Here is a 20,182-nt window from a genome sequence, read left to right as displayed (position 1 = left end):
TTGGCGTCCATTTTTAGCGATACCAAACAATGATATTAAACTCTGTGAACAGTTTTGGATGTGCAGAAATAAACAAATTGCTGACCTTAAGTTTTTTAATTGCAAAATGAATTTGCAAGTTTAATTTTACTTTGCTAAAACTTTGTTTAAATGGAAGCCCACTTCTAAAATTGTTTGTTTTAGAGGAAAATTAATTGCATTATTTGTACGGTTGACTGAAGGGTAATGGAATTACTTTGTTATAGTGGAAATTTCACTATAGCAATGTTCATTCTAGCATGATACGACTGTCACCTTAAGGAAATTTCCATTTCAGGCCACTGTAGACTAAAGATGAATAAGAGATTATGTGACATCCGTGCTTCACATTGTACATTCCAGAAAAAAGTAATTTTGGCGATGCTAAGTTGTGTTAGCTCTACACTTATGCTGAGATAGTCAGCATGGTGAAGCACAGCCAAGCACATAAGTTTGTTGGGTTGGGGTAGAATGGGCAGCTTGCTTGTTATAAAGGTGTCATAGATGGCATTGCGTGTCATGTAGAGTGGAGAAGGCACAAACCGCTTCACTGAAAGTGATTTTATTATGAAGAACTGGCACTAAAAAGATCTGGAGACCACAGGATGTCTTGGCAAGCTGAGTAACTCAGAAGAGGCATATGGGGTGTTGCTGTGAGAGCCATACTCTCTTTTTCCTCTGTGCATACTGCAGGTGCACTCAGGGGCATGCTGTTGAGTAGCTGTTAAAGTAGTAACACGTTCTTCCATTGAGCAGTTGCTTAACGGTGCACTAAAGAGGAATCTGAACTTGTCTTTTTACCGCGGGAACTCATCTACACGTTCCGAGCATTCTTAGAAACTTTGAATTATTGTTCTGTGCGGCCGATTATCATAATTTAAATCGGATTAAACGTCCCGGCTCCCGCCTTTTCTTGAACTTGCCGCAGATGGTAGGAGGAGTCAACCAACTTTTCAGCCAGTCCCATGGTGGCTTGCTGCTCTGCCATCGGCATAGTGATACGTAGCGATCGCCGAAAGCAAAGAGGCCACACATATTTTTTTTTCTGTGGGCCTAATTTGCAGCTGTGTAGCCTCTGACTGGATCTGTTTTTTTTTTTTTTCCAATTTCCAGTCGTGGTGTGAACACTCCTTCTCTTGTTCCTTGTCTTTTGGGACTGGTTATTTTCAATTTACATTGGATCTGTTTATTTACGGAAACCTAAACAAAATAAAAGCTAAAGCGAAGCCGCCACGTGACTGCCTGAAAGGCACAAAGGCACTCCAAGCGTTAATTGACTCCTCCTACCGTCTGCGGCGATTTCTAAAAAAGGTGGGAGCCGGGACGTTTAATCCGATTTAAATTGGGGAAATCAGCTGCACAGGGCAATAATTTGAAGTTTCTAAGATTGCTCGGAACGCCGTAGATCGATTTCCTGCGGTAAAAAGACGAGTTCAGATTCCTCTTTAGTGTACCTTTAACCTATTGACAAAAGTGAAGCAGCAGACCAGCATCGACAAAATGACGTGTAAGTGTATTGCTTGAGTCTCGCCTCTTGGAATGCAGTCCGACCACTGCTCTTGTGGTCTGCAGGCTTCTGCTTGTGGCAGTGTATGTATGCGCATATGAAGCAGTGAGTATATACTCCATCTTGGTAGTTCCTTGCAGCAGTGCCAAAGCTGCAATGAGTGCATAGGCGACATTCTGACGCTGCAGCATGTAGTGCAGTATAAAAGGGCATATCGGATAGCATACTCTAAAAGGATAGTATGCTTCAAAGTGCACACGTGCAAGCACTATTTCAAATCGCGCCTTACAGTACACTCGTGTTACGTCTACTATTTCGAGAGTTTAGCGTGTGTGGTTGTTGCGTACGCTAAAGTAATGTTTCCAAAATGACAGTGCCCTCGAAGCAGGACCTCTCGCTTTAGACTGGATTCGTCATATGGCCGTTTTCAATACATTCACTGGCCGTAAATGGGCCCCGGGCTTTCACGTTGTCTTATCTCGCCTATAATAATACCTATAAGTTGAATTTGCTTTATTTTTTGTTTACAGTGACAATTCGCTTCTAGGCCTAAAGGGGAACGTCATTTGCTGACAAAAATTGTTGCTGTTCTTACAACTAGATGGCACCACTAGGCTGAGCTCATCATTGCTTCTTCATTTGCATGCACTGAACTAGAAGTGCCACTGTGACAAGTGGAGTAACCTCCCGCAAAATGCTTGCGTCTAGCGCACGTAAGCATGCATACATTTATGATGCATAGACAGCATCGATTTATACTCTTTTCTAACCATATCTGTGTACACCATGAGCAGACAACACCAGACGATGAGATGTGGAGGAGCACATTTAATGTACTCTCCTTATTGGCTGAGATGTTCTCTGCCTTCTTTCTGTAGGGCTGCAAGGGGTTTATGAGATGGAGTATAGTATGGAGACTTTAAACTGCAATGTTTGGAAGCAACTGGACTACGCACTAAATTGACTTTACTCTTTAGTGTACTTTTAAACATTTGGCCTTCTACTGGCATCGCTAATTATTATTTGGAGGGCGCACTTTAAGTGTACTCTTAGCTTTCTTTACATGTGGTTTTTACATTTCTTCACTGCTGAACTTTTTTTATGAAATGAGAGATATAGTATAACTCCTGATTTCCTTCTGCACTTGACCTAATTCTTTCCTTCACTGTCATGGTCTGATTTAAAATGCGAACTAAGTTGCGCTTGAAGTGATGCTCTGAATGGTGGTGTAGTCTACAGGAAAGGAGTTTTGCCTGGGAGCCACTGATTTGTTTTGTATTCTGCAAGTCTGAATGCTAGTTAATGGGTTTTTGTTTGTTTGGTTCATCTCCACAGTATTCACCAGTTAAATTATCCGAATTTTCGCCACCTCTAAATGGAATAAGGCATGGCAATTTGGTCAATTTGTAGGCAAAGCCAGTGGAACTGGATGTGAAATTCTGTATTGTTCTGCCTTTAAATGGATGCAGTCATGTGTAGTGTCATGCTGTTACTTTTCTTCCCAATATAGGAAAAAAACTAAGGTGTGAAGTATCACCCTGCAGACAGATATTTTTGTTTCACTGCAGCCCTCGTGCACGGATGTCTGCTGCAAGGTCAAAGCCTCCAGGGCCTGCAGTAAGGAGTCCAAACTTTGATACAGGTTCAAGGAAAAAAGAGACCAGTGATGGTAAGTGCATTTTTTTACTCAGTGCACAATGTTTAATAATACATTAGAACCCCAGTGTTATGATTTTCATGGGACTGCAGGAAAAATATTTAGTAGCTGGGAAGCACCCATGATAAAAATGTACATCATTGTCTACAGTTATTTTTTCTTTTTACTTCTTGCAATGCTTCTCTGGCATTTGCAAACGCAAAATGTACTAAACACCTTGCGATGGCTCTTTGTCTGCTCGATGCACTGTTGGTGGAAGTGAGGCAGCTGCGAAATGGGAGGGCACATGGAGCAGGCGAAGTTTGGTCACGTATGCTCACTTCTGTGCTGTTTTCATGGCAGCCACCTTAATCCTGCAGTCCCCATCTACTGGAACCTATGAGTTATGTTTTTAAGCTGTAGGCGACGAGGAAAGTGCGGATGGCAGAAATAGGCCTCGGGGTCAATCAACCCAGTGCAAACCGCATCTTGTAAAGTGCTGCCCACGCAGCGCAGTTTCATTTTCAGGCTTTCGGTCGTTTGTGCTTGTGCCACAGCAGCAATGGAATTGCACCAGCAGCCACAGCAAGATTCACACTGCCAGTAAGCATGCTCAGCATCAGCGTGCTTGGAATACGCCAGAAGCCACTGTACACTGTTGTGGCCAAGCGTCAGTGGAGTCTAAGAGTACCACTTTGGCAGTGTGCTATCGCCTTTCTGTGCGCACTAAACATAGGCTATCGAAATCCTGGCACAGGATAAATTTCGCCAAGCGATATTTGATATGCATCATACGTTAAAGCTACCACAGTTGCGATGCAACAGCACTGTTTGTATTGCATGGGTTTCTATGGGAGCTTGGACCGGAATATCTCACAAAAACATAGCAGCTGGGAAAATGCAGCACCCTGGGAACGTAACAGTGGGATCCTACTGTATTTCAAGGTTTTAATAATGTTTTGGTTCATAGGTTGCTTCACTGTATGCTGTTAACCAACAGCATCAGCAGAAATAATTTTATATGCAACAACATTAATAGCGCTTGTTCAGTGATACTCATCTACTTATAAACTTAATAACTTAGCAAAGCTTCATGATACTTTGTCAGTCATTTAAGGGCAAGCTAAAAACATGAAATGTTTCTGCTGAGATCTGGTTTGGAACTAGTGCTGCCCTGTTATCAATACGATCACCATACCTAGCATAAGATTTTTGTGGGCTAGTTAGTCTGTAGCAGTTTACAGTGAAACCTCGCTGTTAAGTTTTTCACGGGATTGTGGATAAAAACATACTAGCCGGGAAGTGTGCATGGAAAAAAATGCGCATCTTTGCCTTCCATTTTTTTTGTTTTGTTTTACTTGTAGTAAGGGGAACATGCTTCTGTAGAATTTGCAAGGCTTTGTGGCTTTCACGATCATTCGCATGCACAGGAAGTCCCAAATGCCCTCCAGTGGTTTTCTGTCTGCCTGAGCAGCTGTTGATGGAAGGGGGGGCAGTAGCATAGAGGGCGGGTGCATGGAGCGGGCAATGGGCCTGCGTGCGTGCTTCTGCACTGTTTTGGCGGATGCCGCTTTAAAACACAGTCCTCTTCTACTGGAATCTAGAAATTGCATTTTTAAGCTGCAGACGCCAGGAAAACCATGGATGACAGAAAAATGTGTCGGGTCAACCCGTGCAACTGAATTTTGTACAGCACTGCCCGTGTAGGGTTTGCCATGGCATGGTTTCGTTTTCATGCATTCGGCCGTTAGCGCTCGCATTGCAGCAGGGATGGAACTGCACCAACAGCCGCAACAAAATGAATGCCACCCGTAAGCGTGCTCGGCATTGTCGCGAGTGCACCGTGCAACATGCCAGAAGCCGCTGAGCACGGTGGCAGCCAATCTCCAATCGTGTTGAGTTCCGCTTTGGCCCTGCCGACGTTTTCTGCGCGCTAAATGTAGGTTGTCGAAATGCCAGCATGGGGTGAACCATTAATGCGAAGTGACATTCACAATGTAGCATGTGGGAAAACTGCCATAGTTGCGATGTAACAGCAGAGTTTGTGTTGTATGGGTTTCTATGGGAGCTTGGGTGGACGGGCTCAAGAAAATGTAGCAGCCGGGAATACGCAGCACCTGGGAGCGTAACAGCAGGGTAACAGGGTAATACTGTGCTTAAAAAAAAAGGGGGGGGGGGGGGGGGGACATCTGCAGCCTACTTCTTTTCGCTCATGTCTCCTTTTGTCCTTGTCTTCGTAGTGCAGTATTACATGTTTATCATACCAATTAAGCTATGAGCTTTCTGATGACAGCAGGCGCTTACAGGTGTTTGCTGAACTCATCAGCATGTAAGAGGGGCTACACAGCATGGTGTGTGTTCCATATCTTTGCAGTGCTTTCAGGATGTGGACTTCTGAATGCCTCCTAAGTTGCTGCACCAAGAGGGCTGCTCAACTCTCATGGCTGCTATTGTTGAATGGTTATTCAAAAACCTTAAACGGACACTGAGGACAAATTGAATTTGGCTTGTGTGATAGACTACAGCATTCTAATGACAAAGAGACCACTCTTACCGAAAACAGCTTTTGTAGCTAGAAAAGTCCATGAAATGAAATACAGCTGTCGCCATCAGCGGTTGATTTCGCAAGTAAACTGTGTGCGTCAGCACTGAATTTTTGGTGCAGATCCCAAAGGTTATGCTACACCGCCATTCACTGCAAAACGGCATCAAGTCTTTCTTGGTGTAGACGTCATGAGCTTGAATCGAATGGTTGGGAACATTTTTAAATTCAGTTTTTTCAGCCATAAATGCATATTTTGCTGCCGGACAAACATAACTTGCCCAGAAATAGCCAGAGAATTTAGTTTTACTAAGAACAATAATTGGTTGGAGTTGCCCTCAGTGTCCCTTTTAACCTGAGCAAGCCATGGCAGGCTTTGCCTGTGTAATATTGTGCTGGTTTGTGCAGCTGAGACCTCTTAGCTCTCAAATGGTGCACTCATTTGATGGCAAGGCAGGGAGTACCTGGAGAGTTGTGTGGTAAAACCTCTTTAATTTGATTTCCGTTAATTCAAAAATTTGGATAATTTGCCTTGCTGGCGTAGTCCTGGCCACCGCCTGTGCAAGTCAATGGCATTGGACGCTCGTTAATTTTGATGCAGCTGGGCTCACACTGGTTAAGGGGAGATGCTCTTCAGAAACCTTTTTTTTTTTTAATATTAGTGCTAGGTAGGTGAAAATTTGACTTATAGAGCGCATTCTCCTCATTCCAAATATGTTTTTAGTTTTAAGCTAGCTTGATGCTTTCATGTTCTACGTGCCATGCATAAAACAGTGCATGTTTGTGTAGCTGCTGTACGTAGCAGTCCGCACGATAGAGCGAAGCAAAATGGTTTGTCTTGTCCCTAATGCTGCATGGAGTGCAGACAAGCAAGACAATGTCATTCTCTTGGCATGCTACATATTGCGAGAATTTTCTCTGTTACTTCATTTTCAATGACTGGTGCCTGAGTATTTTTTAAATTTTCATTCTTAAAGTAATTACTGATTGCATTAAAATCTAGATAGATGCCTTCTGCATATCTTATGCAGGGCAAATTTGGCCTTGATTGGACTACAATAAGTACACAAAATGTTCTGCACAAAAGCCATGTTTGTCCCAAATAAGAAGTTGAGAAAAACGCGATTGAAAGTCACAGATGTTGTTTATTTCTGTTTTGGCAGTGCTATGTGCATGAAAATTGCACACAGTGTAGGCCATGGTATCCAGATCTAGTGCAACACTTTAGAATTCACCCGCACCATATGTTGCTCCCTCAGAATCTTTGTGAGCAGCATCTTCAAAACGAGTCTTCTTGGCTAGGTGGCGACGGTGAGGGCCTTGCCTCTGCTGTCTGCTTCGTTGACATACTGGAAATCCTTCTCTTGTCACAGTCTTGCTCAGCCCAACCAAGTTTTCTTGAGGGAAACACTCCCGGTTCCTGCAGAACTTGTTCGTAGCCCTTGTGACCTCAGTCAAACCACAGGACAGTGAGTGATGTTGCCATCTCCACGACAGTGTGCAAGGCAAACCTCGTCTTGGGGCACACCAATCAATACTTACTGTTCAGTGATTTGGCAGCGTTTTGAGTTTTCCCTTTGACACGGCGAGTGAGTAGCTGTTTCTCTGTCAACCTTTTGTAGGTGGGCAGCATTGTCTTGGCCTGGCTGGTTCTGAGAATAGGGGTGTGTGCTGGGGCATTGAGCAATTTATGGTGCTTCAGCTTCGATAAACCAAGAACCGCACAAAATTGAATCAAGTTGATTGTGTCCAGCTCCAATTGCACACGCCGCAGCCACTGCCTTGGCGTTCACGGCGAAACTCTCTCTTGGGCTGGCTGCAGGGCGCGCTCCACTGTTAGCGTCGTCTGCTGGAGCTGCACGCCGCGATAAATATGGCGATGACACAACAGACGTGTAGTGTAGTGACACAGCCCTTCTTTGCTGCACCTTATGCACAAGAAGTGGTATGAATAAAGTTGAAAATGACCAATTCTGCATATATGGGCATTAACTCATTATACTATCGCAGCATACCTGTAAGGTGGAGCTTAAGTGTCCCCTCCAATTTTTTTTATAAATTCCCAATCATTTCCAGCTCTTATTTTTTTATATGTGAAAGAGGTGGGGTCAATGTCGCTGAAACAGCCAAAAACACAAAACTGATTTTTTAAATGAAAATGCCTTTTTTTGACCCGTGTCTCCTCTTAATTCAAACTAGCTCCTGGTGGAGGACCGTGTCGAAGTGTGACAGAAAAAGCAAGTGATTTTCTAAATAGCCCTCTTCAAGGCTGAATTGCATATGGTGCAGCTTTGTCCATGAACCTCTGACATGCACGCAATGGCAGGCACGACAAATTAAAAGGGCACTTGTCAGCAAAAAGTGGCCCGGCCGCATTGTTTCGATTTAACTTTTCGGAGCACTCCAGCTGGCGGCTATTGGCTGCGCATGGGCCAGCCAGCCGTGCACGGCTGTGCTCTGTTTAGACACTCATTGGCGCGTCGGTGGCCTAAACGCTGGTCGTTGAATTGTCACTCCTGCACAGTTTTCATCTCGGAAGCAGACAACCACTGCCCAGCTTTTCACGAAATAAATTCCCCATGATGCGGATGCTTTTTGGTAGTTTTTTGAGGACCATTCATTAATTTGGATCCTTGGCTTATTCATACATTTCTTTCGGTCCTTTGAAGTCCAAACTAATGAGATTTTACTGTATTTGCAATGCCAGGAAGCCAGCACTCTGCAATGACAAGGGTCTTTTCCTGCCGTGCTTGAGTGGCAAGGCATTCTGAGAATTTTTGCCTAGTCTCAGTCAAAAACATGTACAGGACAGAAAGTGTACCTATATGTATTTGAAACCATGCTTGGAACCTGCTGCCTGGGCACAAAAGAGGTGTCAGGTACAGTGATGACTTTTTATTTATGTGCAGCCACATCTCCAGCATTTGAAGATCCTTCGCTGGTTCCTAGCCGCAAAGAGTTGGACCATCTAGTTCGCCAGCTGCGACAGTCGGCAACGTCCACCAGTAACCGCCCGGTACTCCAGGGTGCAGCGGGCACGTCCACCTTGCTAGCTGCCTGCCGTCAAGGGGATGTTGATAGAGTTGTCCACTGTCTTGGTGAGTCATGTTGTTACTGTTGCTCCTTTTTTTTTCATTCCTGCACTTGTTTGTGTACACCAGGATTGTGGAGTGCCTAGAAGCATTTTATAATTTTTCTTTCTTTGACAGAGCCATGCGGACGCCCCGCGAGTGTCGTTGCACGGGGTCGCCGTAGTTGGCAGTTGCTGCGAAAGTTCGTCATAACACACTTTAAACAGTTCGTCCTAAATGGATTTTTTTTAAAATTGAATTCGATGGCCAACCAACAAAATGGTCTCACATTGTTCATCTATCTGAGAATTCGTTTTAACCGAGTTCATCTTATTGGGAGTCTACTGTAAATTCTTATCAGCCTTGGTGTGTGCAGCATTTGTTATAGTATGAGTTAAGGGGGGACACGGTGCAAAAAACCGCAATTTTGGGCCAAAAAGTCCATTTTTGGATTATCCTCGTTTTCGATTCCCGGACTAATAAAGAACATCTAGGCAAAATTTTATTCACGGGCGTGCTCTAGAAACGCAGAAATATTCATTTATTGGAAGGTCGGCGGCGCCCGCGCGTCGTTCCGGGTCGAGGAAAATGGCCCGCAATCGCCATTTTCAAAAGCGCGCGCGCGGAGCGTCTATTAGGCCTAGCGAGCAGCGAGTACCCGTGTCAGAAGCGTCGTTTCCTCCTCTTTCCAGCGAGCGCGCACGCTTCCGTCGAGAGTAGAGCGGAACGTCAGCAAAGGTTAAAAAAGCAAACGCAAAATTCTGAAGACGGCGAGCCCTGATTGGCTAGCAAACCGAAACTTGAGCTGTGATTGGCGCAAACACAGCACGTGACGTTTTAAATGACGTTTCGCGCTATGCGAGGCCTCGCTTTGTCAGACCACGCTTGATCGCATCCTGCGTTCGATCTTATCTCTCTGCTCAACTGGTTTCTGCAAACATATATTTTTGTTGGAAGAATGCCAGCTGGGAAGTTCGCGTCGCGGAACAGCTTCGGCAAACGAAGCCGCTTCACGAAAGCGAGAGGCCGAGCCAGCAAAGGCCGACCGAGAGCGATGGGACGACCGATATCGCCTATCTCCGTTCCATCGCCTATCTCCGTTCCATCGCCTATCTCCGTTCCATCGCCGGCGACCGAAGCATCTTACTCAAGCCCCGACGACGAGGATGTCCTGACTGCATTTGAAAGGAAGGCCGCGCTCCTTCAAGAATGCGACGACCGCAACGGCTCAACTGTGCGTGCGACGCCCGACGTCAGCGGTGGGCCTCAAGTGCCGACTGGCTACCGTTTTGTCGATGTAGCAGCGGTAAGAACAATGATCAGCGCGCTGTTGTGTCCCGTGTGCAGCGAGCAGTCGCTTGATTTAACAGAAAGCGGTGCAGGCGCGAACCTGCAGTTTGTTGTTCTGTGCAGTGGGTGCGGAAACATCGTCCGAGTCCCGCATTCTCCCGTCGTGGGATCGAGCCGTCAGCCGGAGCTGCCCGTGCGTCTCGCATTGGCTGCCCGGAACTGCGGGATTAACTTCGTGAAGTTAAAGAATTTGTTCACGAGCATGAATAGTCCGCCACCAATGCATCTCAAGACCTACCAGCTGCTAGGTGAAAAGATACACGGCGCCGCGATGGACGCTGCGCGCGACGCTATGCACGATGCCGCGCAGGCCGTTAGAAAAAAAAAGGCAGCCCAAGACGATGAGTTGCTCGACGTTTGCGTCAGCTACGACGGAACGTGGCACAAACGAGGCCACACTTCTCACTTTGGGCTTGGTGCTGCAATTGAGGTGGACTCTGGCCTCGTGCTCGACTTTTCTGTCCAGAGCAACTACTGCCATGCGTGCAGCTTGGGACCCAAGCCTGGGGATGAAAATCATGAAGGATGGGCCGAGGCACACAAGGAGCTCTGCCAAAAAAACTTTTCTGGCTCTTCAAATGCCATGGAGGTGGAGGCTGCTGGCATTGTTTTCAGCAGGTCCAAAGTGCTGCACAACATGCAATATGCAACAGTGCTGAGCGACGGCGACAGTAAGGCATTTTTGCATGTGTCCAAACTTGGTCTCTATGATAAAGAAATAACTAAAGAAGACTGTGTAAATCATGTTGCCAAACGAGTGTTTACTGGAATTGAAAAGCTGAAGAAGGAGAAGAGAGGCCTGGGAGGCAGAGGAAAATTGACAAAGGTAATGTCGAAGAAATTGACGGCATACTATGCCTCTGCACTGAAGGAAAATGCTCCTGACGTGAAGAAGATGCAGACAGGGGTTATGGCCACCCTTTTTCATTCTTACTCAACAGATGAAAAGCCACTGCATTTTGCCTGCCCGCATGGCGAGGACTCCTGGTGCCATTACAACAGGCACCAGGCCTTGCTTGCCGCGGGCAAGCCGTCAGTGGCTCGGGCGCACCGCCCAGCATTCAGCAGGGACATAGCTAAGGAGCTCGTGCCCCTGTATAACAGGCTGGCCAAAGCAGACCTACTTGCGCGCTGCTCGCGGATGCAGACTCAGAATGCCAACGAGTCGTTCAACTCGTTGGTGTGGAAACGGTGTCCGAAGACGGAGTTTGCGTCTCTCAGAACTGTCGAGACAGCTGCAGCACTAGCTGTTCTAAACTTCAATGAAGGACCAAAGGGACTAAAAAGAGTCTTAGAGAAGTTGGACATTTGCTGTGGCATGCACACTACAAAGGTCATCGAGGAGAACACCAAATTGTGCGCGGTGCGGGCGCGAGCAAAATCACTTCAGAGCTCTAAGGTGGCCAGAAAAAAGCGCAAACTTCAAGCCACAGCTGCTGAGCAGCATAGAATTGAAGAAGAGGGCTTACATATGCTGCTGGGGGGTTTTCCTGAACATTAGAGGCTTGGAAATACAGTGGGGTGATTTTCAATCTTTGAATCCATTTTTCTCATTTCCTGTTTTTTTAGTAAACTGCCAGCTTAGGAAAACTATCGTTTCAGTATTACTTGATAACATTAATATTGTAGCAGACTTTCTGGAGCGAAATTTTGTGAGGAACACAACTGTGCGCTCAATTTGCCTATTTTTTCCTTCTTTTTATGCCAAAAAACCTAATTTGAAAGAAGTGGTGGAGATGAAAAATGAATGCCATTTTTTATATGGCAGCATTCTTTTGAAATTAGCAAAATTAAGAAAAATAATTCCACAGTTGTGTGCTCTGGTCATTCCTAAAGCCATATAATGGAAAAAAGTTGGAAGATTGCACTTATTTTCCAAACGATAGTTTTCCTAAGCAAGCATAGTCATTCTTGTCATAGAGGTTGCATAACTTGCTTCATACTTATTCTGGAGTGATGAAATTTGGCACAGATGGTCCCATCAGTGATATAAACCAGCCCTGCAAGTTTCAGTTAAATCGAGCAAGTGGTTCAAAATTTCACTCGTTAGGGTAGTGTCCCCCCTTAAGGCAAATAGGACGCAACTGGCATAAAACTGTGAAACAGAGTTTGTTTGAAGACGTTTATCTGTATGTAACCAATAGTTGCCTTCTCATTCTTCTCCCTGTTTTAAAAAAGCCAATTGTGACTTGTAATTTTTGCATAATGTGTTTGCCTTGCATTGTAGCGGAAACACCAATTTTTTTCTCGGTGAGTGCAAAGTTTGTTACTTTGCTTGCAGCTGGTCGAGAACTCGGTCCAGCAGACTCAGGAGCTGTACATGCAGCTGCCCAAGGAGGGAACATAGTCCTGGTTCACATGCTGCTTCAGGTTGGAACTCTCTTATTGTGTGCTTGTAAAACCGTAGGCATTCAGTTGCTCAGTTCTGAAAGATTTTTTTTCTTGACTAGCCTTCACTTCTGTGTCAACTAGACTTCAGAAACAAATTTTGAGTGGTCTCATATTTACTGTTAAATCCAGGCTGTGCAGTTATTGTCGTTTGGCTGTGTCTGCCTTTTATGGGGTTTTGTGCTGGTAAGCTACCTTATGATTCGACTGATAATTGTGAGGAAACTAGTGACTATAGTCTGTTAAAATGTCAGAATGCAGCAGAAGCCTTGCCTTCCATTGCTCCTTAAATTGGCACACGTCTGCCTGCCAATCGCGGCACCCCTTTTAGATGGGCCGCCGCGGTGGCCCAATGGTTATGGTGCTCGGCTGCTGGCCCGAAAGACGCGGGTTCGATCCCGGCCGCGGCGGCTGAATTTCTTTGGAGGAGAAATTCGAGGCCCGTGTGCTGTGCGATGTCAGTGCACGTTAAAGAACCCCAGGTGGTCGAAATTTCCGGAGCCCTCCACTACGGCGTCTCTCATAGCCTTAGTCGCTTTGGGACGTTAAACCCCATAAACCAACCAACCAACCAACCTTTTAGATGGCATTGCAGCACATTGACAGACTTCTTTCAAAATGGCCACTTGCGATCTGATGTGTGCCGTTGTCTCGTTACAATAGCCTTGACTGTCTGGGGCGTGGCAAGCTCTTTATGTGATTTTGTGGCACTCATCATGAATTCTAGGGAACAGGCTTGTGATGAAGTTGTCGAGGCCGCATCCTTGGGCCGGGGCATCCTCACTGTGTGCCCTTTTATGAGTGCTGTGAGGTGACAGGAAAATGCTAGTGTGCGCCAGCGTCATTGCATTGCATCAGCTAATCCAGCCATGCATCAGTGCCTTGGTGGCCAGTGGCTACACAGCAGCCAGGCTCATTTTGTGTCGTTTGTAATGAATGCTAGGTAGCGTATGTGTCGCAAAGCTGAGTGCCATGTGTGTACATGTGTGTTCTGTGCACTGCAAACTGGGAGAAAGCCAGCGAGCAGCAGGTTCGTAGCGTCGCACCTGACGGGAAAATGCCAATGAGCGCCAGCATTGCTGCATCACTGCAGCTGATTCCGCCGTCACTTTCGGCTCGGCATCCCGACAGTGGTGTTAACACCACTCAACTCGATGTCCACTAAATGCAAGCCAGAAATGTTTCAGGTCTGTGCACTAAAAGCGAGTTGTGCGCAACACGTTACAAGTAATTGATTACTCCTAGTCAGTTACATTTTTTTGTAATTTCGTAATTAGGTGATTAATTTATGAAATGGTAACATTCGGGGTAATTCAGTTACTTTTTTTTTTTTTGTAATTGGTTACAAATCGACTGCAAAGGGGCACCGCACACACATGTCCGGGCGACAACCAGATCACCGCTGTTTTGAGTGGTAGTTATCGTCCAGAAAAATATCAAGTGACCGCTTTGTAGGATGGCTCTGACCCCAGTCCTGTCAGATGGCACCGCAACTTACCTCCCACTACACTGTACTCAGCGGCTTCCGCACAGAGCACAGAGGCGAGGATATAGCTCAAGAAGGCGTGTAAAGCAAGGATTTTGTTGAAAGTAGCACTACTGCTAGGGTATGTTGTATTATGAGAAGGAAAAGTACATGGACCACGTGGACTTCTCTCATTTCAAAAATTATAGCGCAGCATAGAAGAGGATGAAAAGACAGTCACGCTGCGCTGTGTCTTTGTCCTTGCCTTTTTTGAATGAATTTTTTTTTCTAGTGTTTACTACTAAGATTGAAGTGCGACACTCGGTGCCTATATTGGTCTACTGTAGAAGTGCCTAACAGTGCAACCAAGAAATCAGGAACCTGGAAATGTTTGTCCACCAAACAAGCATATGTCTACCGACAAAGGGAACTTTCCCTGCTATATTGGCTGCAAGGAAGAGACATTTTGTTCCGCTTCCGCAGTGCATCTCCTTTTCTTGTTCCTAGTACCCATAGATATGTGGAATGAAGGTCAGTGGTAGCAATTTGAGAGTACAGTAGAATCTCAGTGGTACGTTCCCGTTTCATATGAATTTCCGGCTGATACGAATTCCTAAAGTGCCCTGGCCAGAGTGCATTATGTGTAGTGGGCAGAAATTCTGATGTTACGAACAACCCCCTGCCCCACTGTGGATGATATGAACGCATGAGCTTCCTGCCCTTACATCGCCGATGCTGCGATCGCCAGTTACATGATGGCAGTGTCGGTGATCAAAGCTTTGGTTGTTAATTTACAAGCCAGATGATGCAACGTGCCCCTAAGTGACACAGGAGGCCCTGAAGTCGTCCTTAGCAGACAGTGAGCGTGGTACCGCGTCTTTACAGTGCACTTAAAAATTTCCACCTCATGGGAAAAAAGAAAACTACATCAGAAACGAAACTTCAGTTCTCTGGCTATAATCCAGACATGCAGTGTGTTTGTAAGCAATGCGGAAGGTTTGGAAATCGGTGCGCAAAGTGTTTCTTAGTGCGTTAACAATGCTTAATGGGCATGGTAGGGAAAGAGCTAACCACAAAAACAAGTAAAAAAAAACAGTCCAGAGTTCGTCATGGGTAGTTCACTTTCTTTTATGGTGCTAGCTACTGCGCATGCAAGGCCCACTAGCTGGCATGTGTGTGCAACTACGAGCTGGTGCTCAAGATGTTTTTACCTTATAGTACCGCCCTTCCCTCAAGCGCATACATTGAGAGTGTTCAGTATAGCTGCTGATCTTTTCACATAGGAGCGTGGAGAAATATAAGGCCAAAAATTTCAAAACACAACTCCTGAAAATTAGCATGTAACAACAAGGAATTAAGCCGCAGTAGTGAATTACCGTATTTACTCGCGTAATAGGCGCACTCGCATAATAGGCGCACCCCTAGTTAGGGCGCGAAAAATCAGATTTTTTGATTTCCGCGCATAATAGGCGCACCCCGAACTAGGCACTGTGATCAATACTGTATTTACACGATTGCAAGCCGACGCCTCGCCACCCCCCGCTTCCCAATCTTTATTTTAACAAAGTTTTTGCTGAACTGACTACTAGTCCCTACTAGTGCTGCTGCCGTCGCAGTTGCTGCGGACCCACAGCACGTACAACGACATCGCGTAGAACAGCCGCACACAGTTTTCAGGGATGCTCACTTTAAACGTCTGTTTCGAAAGCTTCATCTCCAGCCGGAAACGTTCCCGACTTAGGCCCGCGAAAATCTCGGCGCTTGGAGTCGCGTACGAAAATTGAGGGACGCCGCAGTCGCAACTGCCGCACTTCTCGGCCACGTCGTATTTTCCGACCTGCCGCACGCTTGCCGCGTTCGAGAGCAAACTCCCAGCCGTGTAGCTGTTAAGGTGCTTGCCTGTCGAGCTAAAACATCAACGCTCCGCGGCAAAGCCATAAACCACGATAACTATCGCGCTGCCGCAAATCCCGGCATTTGACACCAAAAATCAACAACAAAAAAACGAGCTGGAGATGCTGATGGCGATATAGATAGCGAAAGCTCGCGGCGGAGGAAAACGATGATGATGATGAGCTTGGCCTTGGGCGCATGGAGGAAGAAAAATGCTTGGGCGGCGTCTGGAAGCTCCCGTGCGCGTGTGTGGCCTCCGCGAGCGCCCGTTGCGCGCAGCCGGAGCCGATCGCGGAGGCCTCGGCGCGTGCATTCCGAAAGTTTCGGTGCGGCCCTTACACGGACCTTTTTTTTAAACATTTTCTTCGCGAAAACGGGGTGCGGCCCGTACATGAGTGCGTTTACGCGGTGTGTTCAATTTTGCGAGTCGAAAAATTTCCGTAAATTTTACCCCGCGTAATAGGCGCACCCCGAACTTTGAGCCGGATTTTCTGGAAAAAAAGTGCGCCTATTATGCGAGTAAATACGGTATAGTCTGCGTAAATTTGTGTTATGGCAATAAAAGTTTGAAAGCAATGAACGCATTAATAATTAATTGATTACTTTTCTGTAATTGTGCAGTTACTTTTCTTGGCCTGTGACTGACCTCTGTAATCAGTTATGTTTGAGATGAAGTAATTTTAATTGTAATCAGTAATTTTCTTTAACATGTACCAGACTGGTTATAAGTGAGGAAACCATTAGTGCATGTGGCCAAGCACTAACACTGCGTATTCCCCAACGAGTGTGAGCAGCTCTTCCTCACTCATCAAGCTCCTCATTCGCCGCAGCAAGTTGGAGTGAAAAATGATTTCACGAGTGTCGCTCGGGAGAAAACTGCTGCTTGTGTGCGTCTTGGCCAGTTGTCTTGGTGTGGAGATGAGTGCATGCCAGATGTGCTCAACAAGAGAAAAAAAAAAGGCCGTTGATTACAATACTCGGTAATGCAAAATTTGAGCGCAGCTGTTGAGGTAAGCAATCTTAGGTTGAACACGCAGTGCTGAATGGTGATTGCACTTGGGCTCGGCGTCGGCCAAGTGCAATCCACAACTTGGCGCTGCCGCCCCTGTGGCTCAGCTCGGCCGACAATGTTTGCAGCAGCCGCCGCTGACCTGCAGACGGAGCATGACACTACTCTTGCCTACCCCTGCTCTGCTTTTTTTCTTGTGCTCTCACCGTACTCTCCTTCTCTTTCCTCCTTGCAATCTTTTCGCTATCGCAGTCTTTCATCCTCCGCTGCACTCCTTGGTGCATTCTTCGTCTGCAAATGTTGTTGTAGTTTTTGTCGAGCCAGTGTACAGCCTCGCTTGACTGATGTCGCACGGCAGGATTCGCTCAAGGGATTGGCATCAGACGTCGCCGTAAGATACTGGACAGGCAGTTTTTATATTATTGGCTCGCTTTTGAGGACTTGTGCGTGCCATGGATGCTTAGTGGCTCAAAACCGTTTCATGGGTCCTTAAAGTTACCAAAGCCAGCAAGCAATAAAGATAATAGATAAGCTTTTCAACAAAATTTTGCATTCGAAAGGTACTGATGGCAAAATTTTTGCTTGGGTTGTGAAGCCTGTTGGCATGGGCACAGCATTTACTGGCTGCATTCTAAGCACACCACCTGATGGGTCCATAGACACTCACTAATAAAGGGCTTGTGTGGGGTAGACAAAACAATATCGGCAAAGTGGCAGGATTTGGGAAGGCTGTGAGCTCATGCTGTCGGGACAAAAGTCTATGGACTGAGTGATCCGTAAATGAAGCCTGTAGCTCTTATGATTGGCCAGCAGCTGCAGAGCATGTTTATTGAGGTAAAAGTGACAATCCTGTTGTTTCAGCTCGAGAAGTGTGGTCTCGAGCCAATGGCTAATAATAGTTTATTGGATTCGTTTACGAATCACGCGGTCCAGGGACGCTTGTCTCTGGCTGTACATACACTCTCTTATGCTGGAATTTGTCACTGTTGTGAAAGCTATGCCTGGTATCAGCACAAAACTGGCTGCATTCACAGAGCTGTTTGCTCATAGAAACAGCTTATGACTGGACAGTGCTTTGCCATTTTTGTTGCTCGCTGTTGTGACCAGTGTGTGGGCCTTGATCAGTCACGCACCATTCTTATGTGTGAACTAGGGGTGTGCGAATATTCGAAATTTTCGAATATAATTCGAATATTATAATTTTAGTATTTGTATTCGATTCGAAATCCAAGTATTCGTGTTGTTTCGAATACTCGACACGACGCGAATATTCGTATCTAGCCGAATATTCTATTGCGAGCACCAGCGTTCATTTCGTTCCGCAAGTCCTATCGACATGGCGGCCTAACAACATGGCGGCGCCCAGAGCAATGCGTAACGTTGGGCCATGCAGTAGCTGGCTGCGCTGGTGAACTTCTTTGTGGTTAAACCTGCGAAGCTGGTATATTCAGAGCTGTGCACGAAATACCTCGCAATACGTGTCAGTTCAGTGCCAATTGAGAGGGCATTTTCTTTGGCTGGAGAAGTCGTTTCAGCTAGAAGGGAACTACTTCTGCCTGACCATGTGGAGCAGCCGGTTTTTCCTTCACGACAACCTTTTATGTTCATCCCAGCAACAAGCTTTTGTGCTTATGGCAAGCTAGCCTTGATCAATGCTGTGTACTAGCCATCTTCTCTGATATTTCCACTATTTCCACTCTTCTAAGAACAATGTTCGAGACTTTGATACTTTTTGTGCAGCCACACACACCTTTTGTGCTCATTTCATCACTGATAGTTGAACTGTGATGTTCTTGGGTGCTTAAATAAATGTTTTGTAGTGGTTAAATGCGTCTGTTCTTGATTATTCGATATTCGATTCGATATTCGGAACCAAGTATTCGTATTCGATTCGTATTCGAAAAAATTGATATTCGCACACCCCTAGTGTGAACGTGTTGTGAACTTGGCCTCTTATTAGCCAACAGAATGTCTAGCTTTCGCAATTCTACAGTTTGTGTGGCATTGCAGCAGTGGCGGCAGCTATCTATGTCCAAGAACTGTGGCCAACTGTAATTGGTATAATTTGTAAAAGGGTTGCGGACGTGTCAGCACAATGCTGACTTGGCTTTACAGTGCAAGTTGGTATTGCAAAGTCATTTGCTTAGCACCTGCATGATTGCAGCCCGTTGAGGTGGCTCAGTTGGTTTGGCTTTCAGCTGCTGATGCCAAGGTTGCAGGTTTGATCCCGGCCGTGGAGGCCATATTTTGATGGAGGTGGAATATAAAAATGGCCGAGTGCTGTGCGATGTCAGCTGCCATTAAAGAGGCCCAGGTGGTCTAAATTAATTCGAAGCCCTCCACTGCGGCCTCTCTCATAACGCGAGTCGCTCCAGGACATCAAAAACTCAGTCTACAATCCCCACAATCCGCATGATTATAGGTCATCACTGCAAGATTTTGTGAGTTAAGGCTCAATTAGGCGCAAACTTAAGCGCATTGCTTGTTGCAAACGTCATATGATTTGGGTTGATCTTTCATGTCGTAGCTAGATTGAATTAATGGAAGCCGACTGACTCTGCTGCAAGAGGTCATTGAATAGCAGGAGGTATTGCATCTAAAAAAGACAAGCACAGCATTTGCTAGGCTGCGGTAGCATGTAGAGGTGTGCTTTGAAGGTGTCACCCAGGAAGCGCCACCTGTGGGCATAAGGGGTTTGATTTTAGCCATTGTTTTCTAGCTTTCAATTTACTACTTGTTTAACTGTTGAGTGGGCATTTTATCTTCTCTGTTCTGATACAGGCTGGCCTTTCAGCTGACCAAGGAGATGATCAGCTGTACACACCCCTGATGAGAGCAGTGGATGCTGGTGCTCTTTCTGTTGTGCAGTACTTGCTCAAAGCAGGTGCCAATCCTCAGGCCAAGGTAAATTTGGGTATGCAGTCATGCAACCTTCCACAAAGAAATGCTTTGTCAAGCAATGAAGGCTGCCCGAGTGAAGAACGAAGCACATTCGGGAATTGCTGTCCTGAATGGAAAGAAAATATTCATGACATAAGTGCCATGTATCTTAAACGGTTCGTTTTGAAAACTCTGCAGAGTCAGTGGGTTCCTTTTGCTGACTTGTTACGTACATTGTTGACCCTATAAGTTGTGAGAGGAGAGGCGCTCGGTTAGAGTACCAATAAAAATTTACTAGAGTAGATACTTGATCGTGTTGATGCATTTTGAACATGTAGAGTGCTGTGTCTGTGTGCGTTTTTTTTTTCTGCCCTGGTCCTTTTGCGCTACGTTCCTCATAATAAAAATTTACTTCTGGAAAAG

The 20,182-nt window shown here is 45.9% G+C and overlaps 1 protein-coding gene across 7 annotated transcripts in view; it reads left to right on the top strand.

Annotated features, from left to right (window-relative positions):
- The window catches only part of G9a (histone-lysine N-methyltransferase G9a), a 101,597-nt gene that overhangs the window by 39,921 nt on the left and 41,494 nt on the right, over positions 1-20,182 (top strand). For all 7 annotated transcript variants that reach the window (XM_089581688.1, XM_089581687.1, XM_089581686.1 and 4 more), the window contains 4 exons: positions 3,094-3,194; positions 8,613-8,801; positions 12,406-12,494; positions 19,661-19,783. In XM_089581688.1, coding sequence (XP_089437814.1) covers positions 3,094-3,194; positions 8,613-8,801; positions 12,406-12,494; positions 19,661-19,783 — 502 coding nt within the window. The remainder of the gene's footprint in view (positions 1-3,093; positions 3,195-8,612; positions 8,802-12,405; positions 12,495-19,660; positions 19,784-20,182) is intronic.

This window comes from Amblyomma mixtum, chromosome 3 (assembly GCF_055824585.1).
Source record: "Amblyomma mixtum isolate Tamu chromosome 3, ASM5582458v1, whole genome shotgun sequence".
Classification (NCBI taxonomy): domain Eukaryota; kingdom Metazoa; phylum Arthropoda; class Arachnida; order Ixodida; family Ixodidae; genus Amblyomma; species Amblyomma mixtum.
The sequence above is the reverse complement of the archived record's forward strand: the minus strand, read 5'-3'. Positions and strand labels throughout refer to the sequence as shown.